This window comes from Lactuca serriola, chromosome 3, assembly GCF_051521515.1.
Source record: "Lactuca serriola cultivar US96UC23 chromosome 3, Lser_US96UC23_V15, whole genome shotgun sequence".
In the NCBI taxonomy this organism is placed as follows: domain Eukaryota; kingdom Viridiplantae; phylum Streptophyta; class Magnoliopsida; order Asterales; family Asteraceae; genus Lactuca; species Lactuca serriola.
Window position 1 is genome coordinate 4386426 of NC_136410.1, and position 17453 is coordinate 4403878.

The following is a 17453-nucleotide window of genomic DNA, read 5'->3' on the forward strand; positions in this document are numbered from 1 at the left end:
CCACCCCCTCGCTGATTACGACCAAAAACACCGATTTCTGCCCTTTTTTGCTCCAAAACTCGATCAAAAACCCTTTTTATGAAAAACACGAAGAACAAACCCCCCTTATTTTTGTGAGTTCTATCCAAAAACGCAAGAATATTTCGAAAATAAGATCAAATAATACCCCAAATCTGACAAAATTGACTGATACAACTTGGCTCTGATACCAACTGTAAGTCCCTAATTTGCCCGTGTATCAATCAGCTCCGTTTGATGGTGCGGAATCCCAATCAAACGGATGATGTCATATCAAATAGAAGAGAATGAGAAGAAGAATAATATGAATCTTGTAAGTCTTGATATGAATTAAAGCTCTCTCTAGGCCGTAAACTCCTTCTTGTTCATCAATCTGTACTCCTCACCCTAACACCTATATTTATACTTGGAGAACATGGGCCGGATAACATGGGCCGTAAATGGGTTTACGGTCGTAAGATGTTTACGGCAGTAAACTCAACTGTAAACATGACCGTAAACTCCAAAAATATTATAGAAAATTACAATTGCCCAGAAAAGCAAAGTATAAACCATATTTTGACCCAACACCATGAAGTAGCAAATGATGAGTTATTAGATTTAATAGAATACATACCTGCAAACGTGGGCTTAATCTTCCCATCTCTTATGTCTGCAGATATTATGGGTAGCTTCGCTTCCAGTGGCCCTTTTGGTGGCAATAGAAGCACTCTGCTTCTTTAGGATCGAAAGAGGGTTTAACAGGGCCTGCTTTGGTCCCACTTGAGGACGAACCATCACGGGGTTTCCCCTTATGGTGGCTCTTACATGGAGCCTTCCTCTTTTTACCCTTTCCTTGACCTATTGCCATCACAGGAGCGGCCACAGCAGGGGACGGTGCAACAGATTTGTCTTTGAGGTTGCTCTCAGCAGTCCTCAAGAGTCCTTGGAGCTTGCTCAAGGAGAACTCCTCTTTGTTCATGTGGTAGGTCATCCTAAACTGGTTGTAGCAGGAGGGCAAGGAGTGGAGGATTATGTCGATAGCCAAATCCTCATCAAACTTAACATTAAGTTTGAGAAGACGATCAACATACCTCTGCATTTTCTGCAAATGAGAGGTTAGGGATTCTCCACTCCCCATCTTAGCGGTGATCATGTTAGTAATGATCTCATAGCGCTCTTGTCTCGCGCTCTGGTGATACCTGTCCAACAAATCCTGATGCATTTCATACGGATACATGTCCTCATAGGACTTTTGGAGTTCGAGGTTCATGGTGGCCAGCATGATGCAGTGAACTTTCGTGGCATCACGCTCATGGGCCTCAAAGGCGGCCAATTCTTCAGGAGTAGCAACATCTGGGATGATCTTCTCAAGCTTTTCATTGAGGACATATTCTTTGTCCTTGTAGCGTGTGATCATGCGAATATACCTCATCCACTCGTTGAAGTTTGAACCATCAAATGTCACTTTCTGACACAAGTTCATCAACGAGAATGACCCAGAAGCATTTTTGTTATTGTTGTTTGTAGAGATCTGAAAAAGGAAAGGAACAAAGTTTAATTAGAAATGAATCCCTAAATAAACACCCAAATGAGAAATTAGGGCTAGGATCCAACAACATTATTTACAACTTAGAAAGGGATGTCGTACTCTAAAAGTAAATAATTTGAAGGTAAGTGAATGACGATTCACTAATTCTCACCATGAAAAACGAAAAGGCAATTTAGGTTTAAATGTATTGAAAACTCCTAGATCTTTGAGATTCATTGAACTTTTCAATGGCATGTTTAAATCTCGATATGCATTTCAAATTTGCGACTGGGATACCGAGGATCGCAAACAAATTTGCGAATAACCATGCGAATCAACATGGTGCACTCAATGTCTCTATCACCTAATCAATGTGCCGATAAACCACACACGCTCCATTGATCTATGACAAACATCGAGTCACCCTTTGCTACCAATGTCATCCCCAAATTGATGTGCCGGTTAACCACACGCGCTCCATCAACGTTTGACAAGGGTACGAAATGTAATTCCATGGATTAGCATCATTTTCACATTTTACCCTAAAGTAACTAGGAATGGGAATTTGTAAAACATGTAGTTACTTTATATTGAACATTATACTTTTAATGAGGAGAGGGTTGCCCTATCCTACCCGTTCGGCTAACGACCTTCCACCAGTCAAGCAAGCGGTATGTGTGAGTGTACACCAATTAAGCGCCATTTTATAGGCAACAACCTTATACCCACCTTATAGACTGGCTTCGTGAATGAGGCCTACTAACGGTAAGACTAGCATTTAAGTGATACATATATATATATTAATTAAGCTTGTAATTATATATAATAGTATAGGGTTGAATTTTAAACTTGTAAAATTCTAAGGGTTTGAAACTTAAATTACTCAAAATTAAACTTTTAATTACAAAATTCAAATTTCAAAACTTGAGGCCAAGTATTGAACTTTTCAAAACACAAGGGATCAAATAACAAATAATTCAAATTAACCAATTAATTTCATAATTATCTATATTTGACCTAATCTTATTTTAGTCACTAGATAATTACCAAATAATTTAAAATAATCCATATTTATCATATAAACAACCAATATTCAAAATATTTGAAATTATCTATTGTTTTGGCAAGGATAATCATTAATTTATGATAAAAATTGGATTTTAACTTCAAAAAACGAATTAGGCCTTAAATCCAAGTCAAAACAGCAGCTAAATCCCGAAATACCCTTTGTCTGACGCTCGAACTCGCCGAGTCCGCTCTGAACTCGCCGAGTATGGGCCAACTCGCCGAGTCCAGATATTGACTCGCCGAGTTGAGTCGGGCAGAGGCCAAAAACTCAATTTTTAGCAAACAAAACAGTTAAGCATCACATACAATTGAAACCAATCAAGGCTCTGATACCACTGATGGGTTTTATGCATAAGAAACATTCATATGTGCTCATACAAACCCTAATGCTTGGATCTAGGTTTCTGTATTGAACATGCTTTGATTCCAAGACTTACAAACCCTAATCTTGCATACAAATAACAAAACCTAGCATATAGAATCAGGTCTAGATGCTTACCTCTTCAAATGTTGGCTTAGATCTTCTTCTCTTCTTCTCTTGAGCTTAGAGTCACAAATGCAACTCCTCTAATGGTTCACAAACCCCACAAGCAAGAAGTCAATATGATAGAGGGTGAGAGAAGCTAGAAATCGGCCTAGGGTTCTCTTAGAATCAAGTGGTAGCCGATTTCAATGCCCTAGGGGTCATATTTATACTTACAGGCTACTAGGGTTTCAGTCTAAACCCTAATGGATAGCTTAGCCACTAAGCAGCCCAAGGAACCTTCTGGAATAAGGCCTTGGACGAAAATATGATGGATACCCATCATAATTTCATTCCCCCTTAATCCCATTAGGTTTCCTTAACCAAAAACTCAACTATCATACATTTGACAGTTTATACCCCTTTATTCAATTAATCTCTTTTGGTCACCAAATTAATTCCTAATTAATTTATGACCAATACTAATTAAATAAATATGATTTCTCCTTTAATATATTATTCCTATAATATATTAATAAATCATAATACTCTCTCTTTCTCCTTAAATTACCTTGTCAAGTTGCTTTGGAGAAGGCAACCCAAAAGGACCATGCACAACCGGGTCAAGTACATACCAAATATAGTTACGGGCTTAGACACTATTCCAACAATCATGTGGTTGGTGTAGTGTTGGGGTAAACAAAAGATCGAGTTCCTCATGTCATTTAATATGCCTCAAATACACTTGATAGTGCACAGCCCAATTACTCATCAACTGAGAAAGAATTGCTATCAATTGTCTTTTCTTTAGAGAAATTCCATCAATATTTGTTAGGTTCTAAATTGATTGTTTATTCTGATCATGCAGCTATTAGATGCCTACTTGCAAACAAGGATTCGAAGCCTATACTCATTCGATGGGTTTTACTCCTATAATAATTCGATATTGAAATCAAGGACAAAACCAGAATGGAAAACTTTGTGGCTCACCATCTTAGTAGGATTGTCTCTCCTCATGACTCAACTCCCATTCATGATGCATTTCCCGATGAGAATCTATTTTCAGCCAAAGTTGCCCGATGGTATGCTGAAATTGTGAACCACATCATCACAAATCAATTTACACCATATTTGACTCGATGGCAAAAAGATAAAATTAAAAAAAAGAAGCCAATAGGTATGTATGGGATGAACCATATTGTGGAAATCTTATGCTGACCAAATGATCAGATCATGTGTAGAACAACATGACATATCTTCTATCTTATAATTTTTTCCATCTTATGCTTGTGGAGGACATTTTGGTCCTCAAAGAACTGCAATAAAAGTATTAGAAAGTGGATTTTACTGGCCAAGTATCTTCCACGACTCTTATGTTTTTTGTGCAAGTTGTGATAAGTGTCAAAAGATGGGTTCTTTAAGCTCAAAGAATCAAATTCCCCTTAACCCCATCTTAGTTTGTGAAATATTCGGTGTTTGGGGCATTTATGCCATGGGTCCTTTACCATCATCTTTGGGTTTTACTTTCATTCTTTTGGCTGTGTATTATGTCTCTAAGTGGGTGGAAGCAAAAGTGATTAAAAAGTTATGATAGATTTTTTGAAGGCTAACATTTTTTTTCCAGATTTGGTGTTCTAAAAACCTTAATCAGTGATCGTGGTTCACACTTTTTCAATCGTATGCTTGGAAGTGTCTTGAAGAAGTATGGTGTTACTCATAAAGTCTCCACAACATACCATCCACAAACAAATGGAAAACACGAAGTGAGTAATCGACAAATCAAGTGTATTTTGGAGAAAACTGTCAATACAACAAGGAAAGATTGGAGTACCTATCTTAATGATTCTTTGTGGGTGTACCACACTGCATACAAAACTCCAATTAGGATTTCTCCATACCATAGTGTTTTTGGAAAGCCATGTCGATTACACGTTGAGTTGGAGCATAGAGCCTATTGGGCGGTTAAGCAACTCAATATGGATTTAAATGAATCGGGAAAGAAGAGAAAACTTGACATACAAGAGCTTGAGGAGATCCGCAATGAAGCATATGAGAATGAAGTTCTTTACAAAGAAAAGACAAAAGCATACCATTACAAGATGATTTCTTGCAAGGTATTTGAAAAATGTCAAAAGGCATTATTTTACCACTCTCGTTTAAAACTAATTTCTGGTAAATTAAGGTCCCTTTCGGTGGGAACATTTGTTGCCACTAATGTTTTTGAGCATGGTGCAATAGAAATCACAATTGAAAAAACGAGGAAGATTTTTAAGGTCAACGGGTATCATTTAAAGCCTTAATATGAAGGATTTGAAGATAAAAACAAGGAAGTGGAGGAAGTAGCATATCCAAAGTACCAAGATTGACAAATCATTGGGGTCCATTTCGAGTCACCGACTTTAAACAAGGGCAGCTATCTGAGAGGCAACTCGGGGTATTTTGGTCATTTTTGTAAAATTTTCATATGGACATTTTCTTTCAAGTTTTTGTGTTCTAAAGTTCGTAGAATAATTAGGGGAGTCAAAAAAAAATATGTAGAGCGGAAGTGAGCGGATGTGAAAATTGAAAAACAATTGGTGCATTTCTCAGAACATTACACAGGTCATGTAACGAGAACTGATTAAAAAAAGTTTTTAAAGGAAAAAAGTAGCCCTCTTTCTTCATTCCTCACATCGTTACTCCCACTATTTACTCTCTTTCTCTTCACCAAAAACACATTCACTCACTCAAGATTTCGACTAATCCATTGATTTAAGCAAGCAAGGTATTATTTTTCACCCTATTTCTTCTTCCTTTGATTCAAACAACTCCAAAACACCATTTTCATGGTGATTTTCGGAATTTTTTTAAAGAACCCTAGAAAATGGGTTCCAAAAATTTTGTTTTAATTTCTTCAAATTGCTTGTAGAATAAGCTTAGGGAGGCATTGTGGAAGAGATTGCAAGTGATTTCAAGTATCAATTTCGAGTTATAAGCTCAAAATCAGGTATTCTCTTTCCAATTCCTTGACCTTGCATTGTTAGTCATAAAAGCTTGAATCTTTGTGCTCCAACTGTGAATTTGAGTGTTAGTTGTGTGTTTTTTCCTTGAATTGATTACACATTGTGCTTCAGAGTAAAAAAAATTGTTTATCTCATGGATTCATCATCTGACGGGGGTGGTAAAAAGGGTAATTCCAAGCGTTCTAGAGTCGTTGTCTCTAGTGTTAGTCAATGTGGCCCAAATCCTCCACACCAAAATTGTGGTCAATTAGCATTTTTAGAATTTCAACAAGAAGCTAGGTATCATAATTTTCTTGGACGTAGGCGCACAACACAAAAGTTGGCGGACATGCCCACTCTCGAGTCCCTCCATATACGCAGCCAAGTTCGTGGTTTGTTCAGAAATATTGGGTGGGAAGGGTTGTTGTTGAGAGAAATACTTTTGATAAACACACTTGAACAAACGTTAGAACAAGTTATAGATTGTGGAATAAAGTTAATCTCAAAGGATCATAAAGCTCAACAATAATAAGAAGTTAGAGTTGCTAGATAGTTAGTTGTAGAATATTTAAATGCAGAAAAGTAAGGAAATATAAATGACAACAATGTATATATAAAGTAAAAAATTAGCTGATTCTTAACAAGGATTGCATTCAAACCGAGTTCGGTTACATGGTCAGCTTAAAGTGAATGAAGTCACAAGGACTTGCTCCGAAGGAGATATGAGAGTTTGATCATAAAGTATTTGATAGCAAGTTCAGTAAGATGTTTTAGAGAATGAGAATGGTAAGAATAGAGAGATTCATATATTAAGATAGATAAGAAGTTTGTTTTCATTCAGAATAAGAGATCTCTATTTATAGAGTCTCGAAAAATTACATGGAGAATAAACAAAGACTAAATTTCTAATATAGTGTCAATGCAAGGCACATTGTATAATACAATGTAAACAGATAAGTTAACAAACAAAATAACTAGTATTTATTGCGGATAAGGTCGTTGCGAATGAATTCTTCACTTGAGGTTGCGGTAGCAAAAGATCCGTTGCAGTAGAGAAGTAGACTTCAGATTGAGAGGTTTATGAGAGTCACTTTCTTGATTCAACATTTTCCCCCTAAGTGACCTCTTCAACCTTTTCACTTGTTGAGTTTCAGAAACTTGATCAGCAACCACCAAAACTTTCTCACTTCACCAAGCCATGTGATCCTCCTTGTAATTTCAAATTTTACTTCATCAGTTGTATGCTTCGTCCTCTGTTGTCACACCCACAAACCAGAATGGTGGAAACATTTGAGGGTGGAGGACTTCATGTAGTATCACAACAATGCATAATAGTAATCAAAGTACAATAACAACCATTATATTACAAAGTTATAAGTTTTACAGCTGTGTTCAAAATATAATGTATATAAACTCAAAAGTAAAAGTTTAAAAGACACGAGTTTATAAATCTCCATCTTCACAAAAGTTGTGGTTGTACCTGTATCACTGTTTCCTTGAGAATACATGTAGATTTTGGAAAGGTGTCAACATTTAAGTTGGTGAGTTCATAATTATGTTTGTAACTGAAATCTGTTTTCCTTGTTCATTGATAATGTAAACATGTTTTTCCCAGAAAATCCTATATTTTCTGCTATGTTATTATGTATGCAAGATGTATGATACTTTCTGTATTGAGAGTTTGTAAAATGTAGTTTAGTTCTCATTTAACCATGAAAAGTATGTTTTCTCTGTATTGAATTGGTAATCTGTGTTTATACCTGTAATATACGGTATTAATAGAGATGGCAAAAAAGCCCGAACCCGATGGGGAAACCCGAAACCCGATCATTTCGGGTCGGGTAACGGGTCGTAATCGGGTTTTTTATCGGGTTCGGGGCAGGGAGTGGGTTATCCTCACCCCGACCCGCCCCGCCCCGATTATATATATATATATATATATATATATATATATATATATATATATATAATGTTCAAAAATTTTTGCTGTTAATTATACGCGTTTAAATATAAAATACTTATTGTGGACAATTTTTTTAGTTATTAACAATCTGGTGTTAATGATCATTTTTATGTGTTTTGACGTATTAAACAAAACTTAAATCAAATAATTTTTAAAATAACGTCCAGTTTATTTTATAAAAGTGATGCATCATGTTTTTAATTTAAAAGAGTTGCTAGAACATGTATATTTTATAAGACATTGGGGTACCCTAAAAGAGAATAAAGATTTCGTTATCAATTGTTGTAAACCCGATAAGATACCCGAAACCCGAAGGGGAAACCCGAAACCCAATGGGGCGCCCCGATAAGATACCCGGAAGTTATCGGGGCGGGTTTGGGAATCCATGCCCCGCCCCGAACCCGCCCCATTGCCATTCCTAGGTATTAAAGTCTTATAATTAAATAAAACTACGTGAAATTGTAAGGTCTTGAAACGGATCTTACCAGTGATCAAACAAACAAAACAATCAATTATAATAAGAATGAAGTAGAAACAAAAATCAGAACAAGCTTGCACACGCTTCTATTAATGAAAAACGTCTGATACAACTTGTTTACAGCAACCGTGAACTCTGTGGCATCAACAATCATTAAATGACCTACATAGCATCTATATATAGTGGACTTGGGCCGACTCTGGGTTTACGGCCGTAAACTCATAACAATGCCGTAAACTACCAACAAAACTACCAAAACTGCATAACGACCCAAAAGAACCTATTACAACAAAAGCCTAGACCAAACCATTAACTGGACCCTTCAATCTCCCCCTTGGTTTGGTGTTAGCTTGAAGTTAATCTTTGTCGACCACCATCACATCTGCCTGCCCTAATGCTCCGTTCCACATATGTTCATTGATGATCTAGGCAACCATGGACGTGTACTCTTTCGCTGCTTGCTCAAAAATCTCCTCGGCAACTTTTATTTAATAAGTACTCAGATGATGAATATCCCACTTCCTGAACTGGAACAAATCCATTCGATCATAAAGACGGATGCATCCATTTTTAAGCTTGATAACAACAGACGCTGTAGTCTCATAGAAAACCCAGTAATCCATGGAGCTTAGAGATCCATCTAGGTAACTCTGAAGGACAGGAATTTGTTTAACCTGATCAGTTGCAGGCCACATCACCACCTGAAGAGGATGACCAGTCTTGGGATCTATGACGTCTGGATAATGCTTGATAACAGACTCAGCAGTCTTCATCGAAGGAAAACCCCTTTTCACCTTGTCTTCTATGAAGTGTTTGAATTGAGTTGCTTGTGGATTATCCGAGGGATTTGGAAAAAGGAGATTCTGATAACTCTGATAGATCCACCCTAGTCCGTGAATTGAAATCATGACGGTCTTTTTATAGCTCGGTGTTGCCACTCTTTCTTCGCATTATCCACATATTTAGAGTATGATGAAATCCCCAAGAAATGATCCCATACCTATCACCATACGTATCTATAAAGCGTACAGCCCCAAGATCCGTAACGGTGATTGTTGGTTGATCCCGAGGTGCATTCTTGTCAAAACTCCTCTTAAACAAGAGTTGTCCTTTTTCAGCAGCTTCAACTTGTCTATCACGTAAAATTGCTGCAATGTGAGGAGCATGAGCGGGCTCCTCATCAAAAAGATTAACAACCCGTGAAGTCTGAACAGTTGGCATGGCAACAGGAAAAGCTTGAGTATGTAGATTCATCATGTACTCGTCTGCAGATGTTTGGTATTTGTCACCAAGACCTCCTTCAAGCTTCTTCTTCAAATCAAAATAACTGGAGGTAAGGAGATTAAAATGGTCTTGAAGATCAGAGATTTTCTTTTTCTTTATTGCTCGATCATCCTGAAGATCAGACACCTGAGATTTCAGTTTGGCATTCTCATTTAATAACTCATTGACTTGAATATCAAGTTCAATGTTCCTCTGATCTTGGACACTGATCTTCTTTTGAATCTCATCAACTGATGGTTTATCTGCTCCTTGGTGAATTTCTTTAAAAGAAATTCCTTTGCCATGAGAAGAAGGATCTACACTTCCATTTTGAGCGAGATGCATAGCTAATCGCACAGAGGCATCATCCGGATCTATCCTAGGAGGAGAGAATCCTGGTGCAGCAGAGGAGCCACCAACCTCAAAAGTGGTGTTATGACCTCCACAAAATGGTTATGTTGATACGATGGCAGGTGTAGTAATTGGTGTAATCAGCATGTCATGAGACAAGTCAAAATCCAAAGGCCCAAACCTAGGATCATGTCGTCTTCTCTTAGATGGAGGCTGTAAGGTCTGGTCTGTTGTATCATCACCTTAGAGTGTTTCAATAGTAGGTGAGGCAACGTCAAGTGGAGGAATCCCTGACGCTGTCACCATTGGAGCTGTAGAATCAACCACTTGATCTGTAGACATGGGTGTCGACTCGAGAACGTCTTCAAAATCCCTTATCTCTGTTGTCGGGTGAGCAACATCACTGATATTATCAAGCAATGAGTTAAGGTTGACATTCGACAAAAAGTCATCATTGCTTCCAAAGTTGTTTGGAATCTCATCTCTATCAAAACCTGTAAGATCAAGGTCTTCATACTGATTAGACTCAGTTGCATTCTTGGAAGACCCTTCATTGTACTCACCTTCGACTTGGACTGATCGCAGGTCATGCTCCTCAGCTACAGATACATTAGGAGCAATTGTCTCTTCCCCTTCCTGATCGGATACCGTGATCACATCTCCTTACGAGATCACCCTTTCGAATGACGTAGGCTTTGAAGATATCTTATCAGAAGATCCGTGGGACTCGAACGCTTCATTCGGCTCAGCAAATCATCCGAATTTAACCAATGGATATAGTCCTTGAAAAATAACTTTCGCTTTGCGATTTTTTTAATGAGCCCAATAGTGTGAGGGCCCAAGGACTTCATATCAAGCGTTTCTCCCTCCTTTACCATGTCAGGAAATTGTTTGTTGATGAAGAGTTTAATGAATCTAGGATACATCAGGAAGGTATCCCGAGTGATGGCATTGATGTTGACCACAAACTCGTCCAAGATAAACCTTGAAAAGTTGAAGCCAATCCCTACAGCAAGAGAAACAATAGCTCCAGTGTTTCTCAGGGATATTTCGTCCGCACCATACCTCCTGCCGGAGATGCAGCTCACGAACACATGGGCTAGGAATCTCCAATAGGGTGGCAGAAGCTTTTTCACTGTAGGAGGAGAATCACCTTCATACCCCATCTTCTTTAAAAAAATTTGAGCATCTTCAATACCAATTTCAGTGGGAAAACTCGTTAGGTCATTGATCAACAGTGTCTCTCTTACGAATTGCTCATCGATCACAACTTTGCATCCTTTTACGACTGCATCTACTGTCACTGCTCCATCGTCGTCTCTTCTCATTTTGGCAGTCTGCCAGAAATCTCTTATAATTTTCTGATAAACAACGGTGTTCATGGTGATGGCGGAGGCCAAACAACATTCCCTCGGTTCATGAATCATTGACTTGAATTCTCCATGTGCCACCGGAGGATCTGCCAGTACCATTGCCAGAATGTGCATGTCTACGAACTTTAAAGCTTCCATTTGATCTGCACTAAAACATACTAAATAAGAAATGAAAGACATTTGAGCAATGAATGTTTTTAATTTTATTAAATCAATTTCAAATTTAGCCCAAAATAATAAATTATTTTGACCGAAATCAAGTTTACAATCAACACAGAGTTTACGGTCAAACTGGAGTTTGCGACCGTAAACCCATGGTCGTAAGCTAACGGTAGTCAACGGAGTTTACGGCCGTAAACTCCTTGGCCATAAGCTTGGGCCGTAAGCTCCGACAGTTCAATTTTCGTCGATTTTGGCCTCAAAACTCATCGATTTCATGAAGCAACTGCATATAATTGGTCGGAATCTTCTTACCTATGAGATGAACGGAGCAATTTCACGAAAACAAACAAATTTTTTTTGAAGATGAGAGCGAATAGGAGGGAGTTTGCGGCCGGAATCAGAGAAGTGAAGGGGTTTCCGGTTGTAAACCCCTTTATATACCTTTGACATTTACCTGTTGTCCACACTGTGTAAGGCACAGTCCAATATTTTCAAAAATAACACTTTGAGGATTTAAAAATTAAAATAAGACTAAAAATAAAACAAAATAAAAACTAAACAAATATAAAAATGAAAATAAAAATAAAAATGGAAATAAAAATAAATTAAAATTAAAATTAAAATTACAAATAAAATTAAAATTAAATTAAAACAAAATAAAACAATTTCCAAAATTTAAAATTTAAAATTTTGATTATTACAAAGTAAAATAAAATAAAACAAAAATAAAATTTAAGACAAAATAGACTAAATTTTATCTAAACACACACTGAATATAATTTTTGTGACTTAGGGATCAAAGTTGTTAGACAGCCTTAGTCTACTTTTCGGTACCTTTATCTTCATGTGTATGTCTGATCGATCGTCGGTATTGTGGTCCACTTAAACACAAAAAATTTGTGACAATTTTGAAGAAACTAAGAATGGCAAGACTTTTTGATCCTATATTCTTAGATAGATTTCCTAGGGACCATTTAGCTGACGACGACCAGGGATATTGTTGTCCACCTAAATTGAGCAGTGAGATCTACAGACAATCTGTATGTGTTCAATTTTAATTGTACTAGAACATGTTTCCCGCTTCCTGATATGCTCCAGTAATCAAGAATTTTCAGAATACTCCTTACACCGGGTGAGCAGACAATTATTAAGAGAGAAGATAGATTTAGAATGCATATGCTATACACCCAGGTCAGATCTCTTCCATTCACACAGATGATGAAACATATGACTAACTGAAGTTTCAGAGGGATTGAGAAAAAGAATGATGCATATACTGTGTACCAGGTCGGATTGTGAGTCACACAGAGGAGACAATATATGGCTAACAGATTGAAAGAATTGCATAGAAAAAAGATGTAGAGAGATAGAATTGCATATGTTACAGTCCAGGTCAGATCTCTCGATCACGTAGAGGAGGCAACATATGGCTAACAGACAGAAAGAAAGAAAATAACCTTCTACAAACCTAATTTATCGGAATTCCCAAGTCACCCCATCAATACCAGCATTAAGGACAGAATCCGCACATCGAGGAAAAGTTAATCCACAGTTCTAGATATGGGTTCTTTTAGTGTGACTTGTAGATTCTCATGTATCTCTCCTTGCTCAACCTATCCGAGCGTCGTGTTATCAGGCTAAAAGGATCTAACTAGTTCAATATTTGTCAAGTCCTTGAATTCCTTAAGTTCAAATCTTCCTAGTCAAGTCCATTTAGAATCTTTCGTGACTACCGACGCATCGAGCACGGAGCATAGACAATTTAATTTTGGTACGTTATGCAGATTCAGATTGCCCGTTATCACTTGATACTATCACTTCTCAACACATCACCTAAAAACAAGATAATCAGCAACATATTTTTGATTTTTTGATTTTTTATTGTTTTTGGATTTTTGAAAATTTTAATTAAATTTTTTTGTTTGGTTTTTTTTTTGTTTAATTCTCCCCCTAAATTTGTGCATGTGTGAGAATGAAATCACTAAAATGCGCAAATTTAAACTAATCTAACCAAATAAAAAGAAATAGAACATAACAATTAAAAATAAAAAATAAATATAAAAAAACTTAAACTAAGTAAAAAGGTAAAAAATAAAATTAATCCTCAAAACGAATCATTTTCAAAAATCTCACAAGCACATCGAATCGAGCTTTGTTAAAAGGCTGGTGAACAGATTTGCCACATTATTAGCAGTGGAAACCTGTTCCAGCTGGATAAGTGAACGTTCATAATAGTCTCTGATAAAATGAATTTTGATATCAATGTGCTTGGTTTTTGAATGTTGGACAAGATTTTTAGCAATTTGAATCGCAGCCTCATTATCACAATAGATAGGCGTTTCTAGATAATTCAAACCGTATTCTAACAGCTGATGTTGGATCCAGATGACTTGAGAGCAACAGGTAGATGCAGCAACGTATTATGCTTCAGCTGTTGAAGTTGAGACAGTGTGTCGCTTCTTGCACTGCCATGACACCAACCGATCTCCAAGATATTGACACCCTCCTGAAGTAGATTTCATGTCAAGCTCACAACCTCCATAATTACTATCAGCAAAAGCATATAAATCAAATTCAGAATTTTTCGGATACCAAAGACCCAATTTTGGGCTGCCTTTAATATACCGAAAAATTCTTTTGACATCAATAAGATGTGAAAACTTATGATTAGCCTGATAACGTGCGCATTGACAAACTGCAAACATGATGTTTGTTCGGCTTGCAGTAAGATACATCAACGATCCGATCATCGATCTGTAGTGTGTCTGATCTACGCATTCGCCATCAGTATCTAGAGTCAGAAGAGGTCTTTCACCCATCGGCGCCGATGCAGGCTTAGCGTCTTGAAACCCGAACTTCTCAAGAATATCCTCCACATACTTGGCTTGATGTAGCAGGATTCCGGTTGAATTCTGTTTAACTTGAAGCCCCAGAAACATGGTTATTTCTCCCAACGAACTCATCTCGAACCACTCTTTCATACCACCTTCAAACTCCTTACATAGTTGCGGACTGGTAGACCCGAAGATAATGTCGTCAACGTAGATTTGAACCAAAATCTGATCATTACCAACATGCTTGATAAACAAAGTTTGATCGACAGTGCCACGAGAGTATCCATGCTCGAGTAAGTGCGTTGTAAGAGTCGCATACCACGCTCGAGGAGCTTGATATAACCCATATAATGCCTTATCCAACTTGTAGACATGATTAGGAAACTTCGAGTTAACAAATCCAGGGGGCTGATCAACATAGATTTTTTCCTTAACCTTGCCATACAAGAAGGCTGTCTTGACATCCAATTGATAAACCATGAAGTTCATGTAAGAGGCATATGCAAGGAAGATACAAATAGCCTCCAAGCGAGCTACTGGAGCACAAACTTTAGTATAATCAGGACCCTCAACTCGAAACCCATGAACCACTAATCTAGCTTTCTTTCGCACTATGACCCCTGAATCATCCTACTTGTTTCGATAGACCCAACGTGTGTCAAGAGACTTTTTGCCCTTTGGTAACTTAACCAATTTCCAAACCCAGAGTTTTTCAAACTGATTCAACTCTTCATGCATAGCATCTACCCAGCTGGGTTTATTCAGAGCCATTTCAACATTCTTGGGCTCTATTTGAGAGATAAAGCAAGAATAGAGGCGATCAACACTGCTTGCTACGTTCAGAATCGGCCGCGACACCATTTTGTTGAGGTGTGTGAGCGGTGTTGATCGCCTCGGCCCAAAAGAAAATTGGTAACTTGGAGTCACACAGCATCGTCCTTACAGCGTCTTTTAAGGTTCTATTTCCCCTTTCAGCAACACCATTTTGTTGAGGTGTGTGAGCGGAGCTATATTGACGCATAATCTGCTTTTCAGAGAAAAAATGATCAAGAATAGAATTCTTGAACTCTGTTCCATTGTCGGTATGAAGCGCCTTCACCCGATTGTTGGTTTAGCTCTCAATTAGCACTATGAACTTCTTTATCAGTTCTGCAACCCCAGCTTTCTTGGATAAGAAGAAGACCCACGTAGAATGAGAGAAATTATCAATCATAACCAGACAGTATGAACTTCTGTTGATGCTAAGGACGTTGACTGGACCGAACAAGTCCATATGTAATAATTAGAGCAACTGACTGATTGAGTTAACCTATTTTGGCAGGTTTGGTTTTCTGTGATGGTTACCCTGGGCACATGACACAACATTGCATTTTGTTCTGAGATCTTTGAAAAGAGGCACGTAACTTGTTCCGGAAGATTGCTATTCATATCAATAATGTAAGCATTTCCATCCCTTTTAGATTTGACAAGAATCCACTCTTCTGGGATGACAATGCCTGGCTTGAGAATCATACATTCCTTGTCAGTGAAATGTTTAGAATAGCCTTTGTTGCATATCTGAGACACACTCAACAAACTATGCTTTAACCCGGGAGCAAAGTTGATATTCTCGAAACTTAACACTCCATTTGTAACGGTTCCTCTCTGAGTGATCTTGCCACCTTCTCCACCTGCAAAGGAAACATATCCCCCATTAAAATATTGAATGTTGTTTAGTTGGGAGATATCTCCTATCATATGCCGGGAGCAGCCTCTATCGACGAACCAAGTTCTGACGACATTCCCCCACAACTGTCCCTGCAAAATGTGCGGGATCATTCAGATTTGGGAACCCAGGTCATCACTTTCCTGGTTTGACCAGTTGCCTTTTCAGATTTATCATTATTTACTAATTTTCCAGAGGATAGTGATGACGGATTGGAACTTATTTTGGGCAGCCATTGATAATTAGGTTTTCTAACAGTCACCGATGGTTTTGAAATAGGATTTTTATCAGTTTACCTTGAGCACCTGGGTTTTCTACCTGAATTGGTTGAAGACCCAGAGCTGCTCCTTAATGAAACTAATCTTGGCTGATCCATGTTCGGTTTTGGCAAACTATTCGGGACTTTGTTATGAAAGACCTTTTTATTATTTTGAAAAACTGCCCATTTTCTACTACAATTATCCTTCCAATAATCATTCCAAGAACAAGTTTTAGAGGACTTTCTAGTTAAAGACCTTCCTCTAAATTCGTTCTCTCCTCTTTGTGACATATAATGTACAAACACTCTATTAGGACAATTCCTAACTATATGACCACCAATACCACAATTGAAAGAAATATGTTTGTTATTGTTAAAACCTGTACTGCTCTTTTCAAATTTGTTTTCCATACCGACACCCTTGCTTTTTTCATATGAACATGAACAAGAAGTAGGCTGTGAGATAAGTGAGGGTGTATCAGATGGAGAAACTTGTGAAAATGGTGGTTTTTTATTAGTATCATCACAAACATCAGAATTGTCAACCATCTCATCAAACACTTGAGAAACATTCAAACCAGTATCAGAAGGTGCAGAAAAATCACAAAAAACATTGTCACTTTAATCATCAGAAAAATTAAAGTCTTTATTTAAAACGAAAACTTCAGGTTCAGACTCAGTTTTATTTTTAGAAACAGATCCTTCAACTTCGTGCTTTGACTGATTTAAGGATTGATCTGCAGGAGAAGTATAAATGTTAGTACTTTCAACATTAATAAATCCCCCCGAAACAAAACCAGATGGCTTTCCATAAACCATGAATAGTTCATTGGCAATCTCCTCCTATGACAAAGGTTGAAACTAATATGAATGGTTGAAAGGAGGAGGCACTTTATCATACCCTAGACCCTTTGACTGATTATGTTTAAATTGCATGTAGTGGTCTATCATGTTAGCAACTACTTCACTTGATACATCAAATTTTCTAAAATGGAAATCAACAGTTTCAAATTTGCTCTTTAATG

General features: G+C 37.5%; 1 protein-coding gene across 1 annotated transcript; it reads left to right on the forward strand.

Moving 5' to 3' along the window:
• Nucleotides 1-4028: 4028 nt before the first annotated feature.
• Nucleotides 4029-5359, forward strand: LOC145094223 (uncharacterized). Its single transcript, XM_079032526.1, has 3 exons — nt 4029-4236; nt 4355-4601; nt 4684-5359. Exons 1-3 carry the CDS (start codon nt 4029-4031, stop codon nt 5357-5359), a joined length of 1131 nt encoding a protein of 376 aa, XP_078888652.1.
• Nucleotides 5360-17453: the final 12094 nt, after the last annotated feature.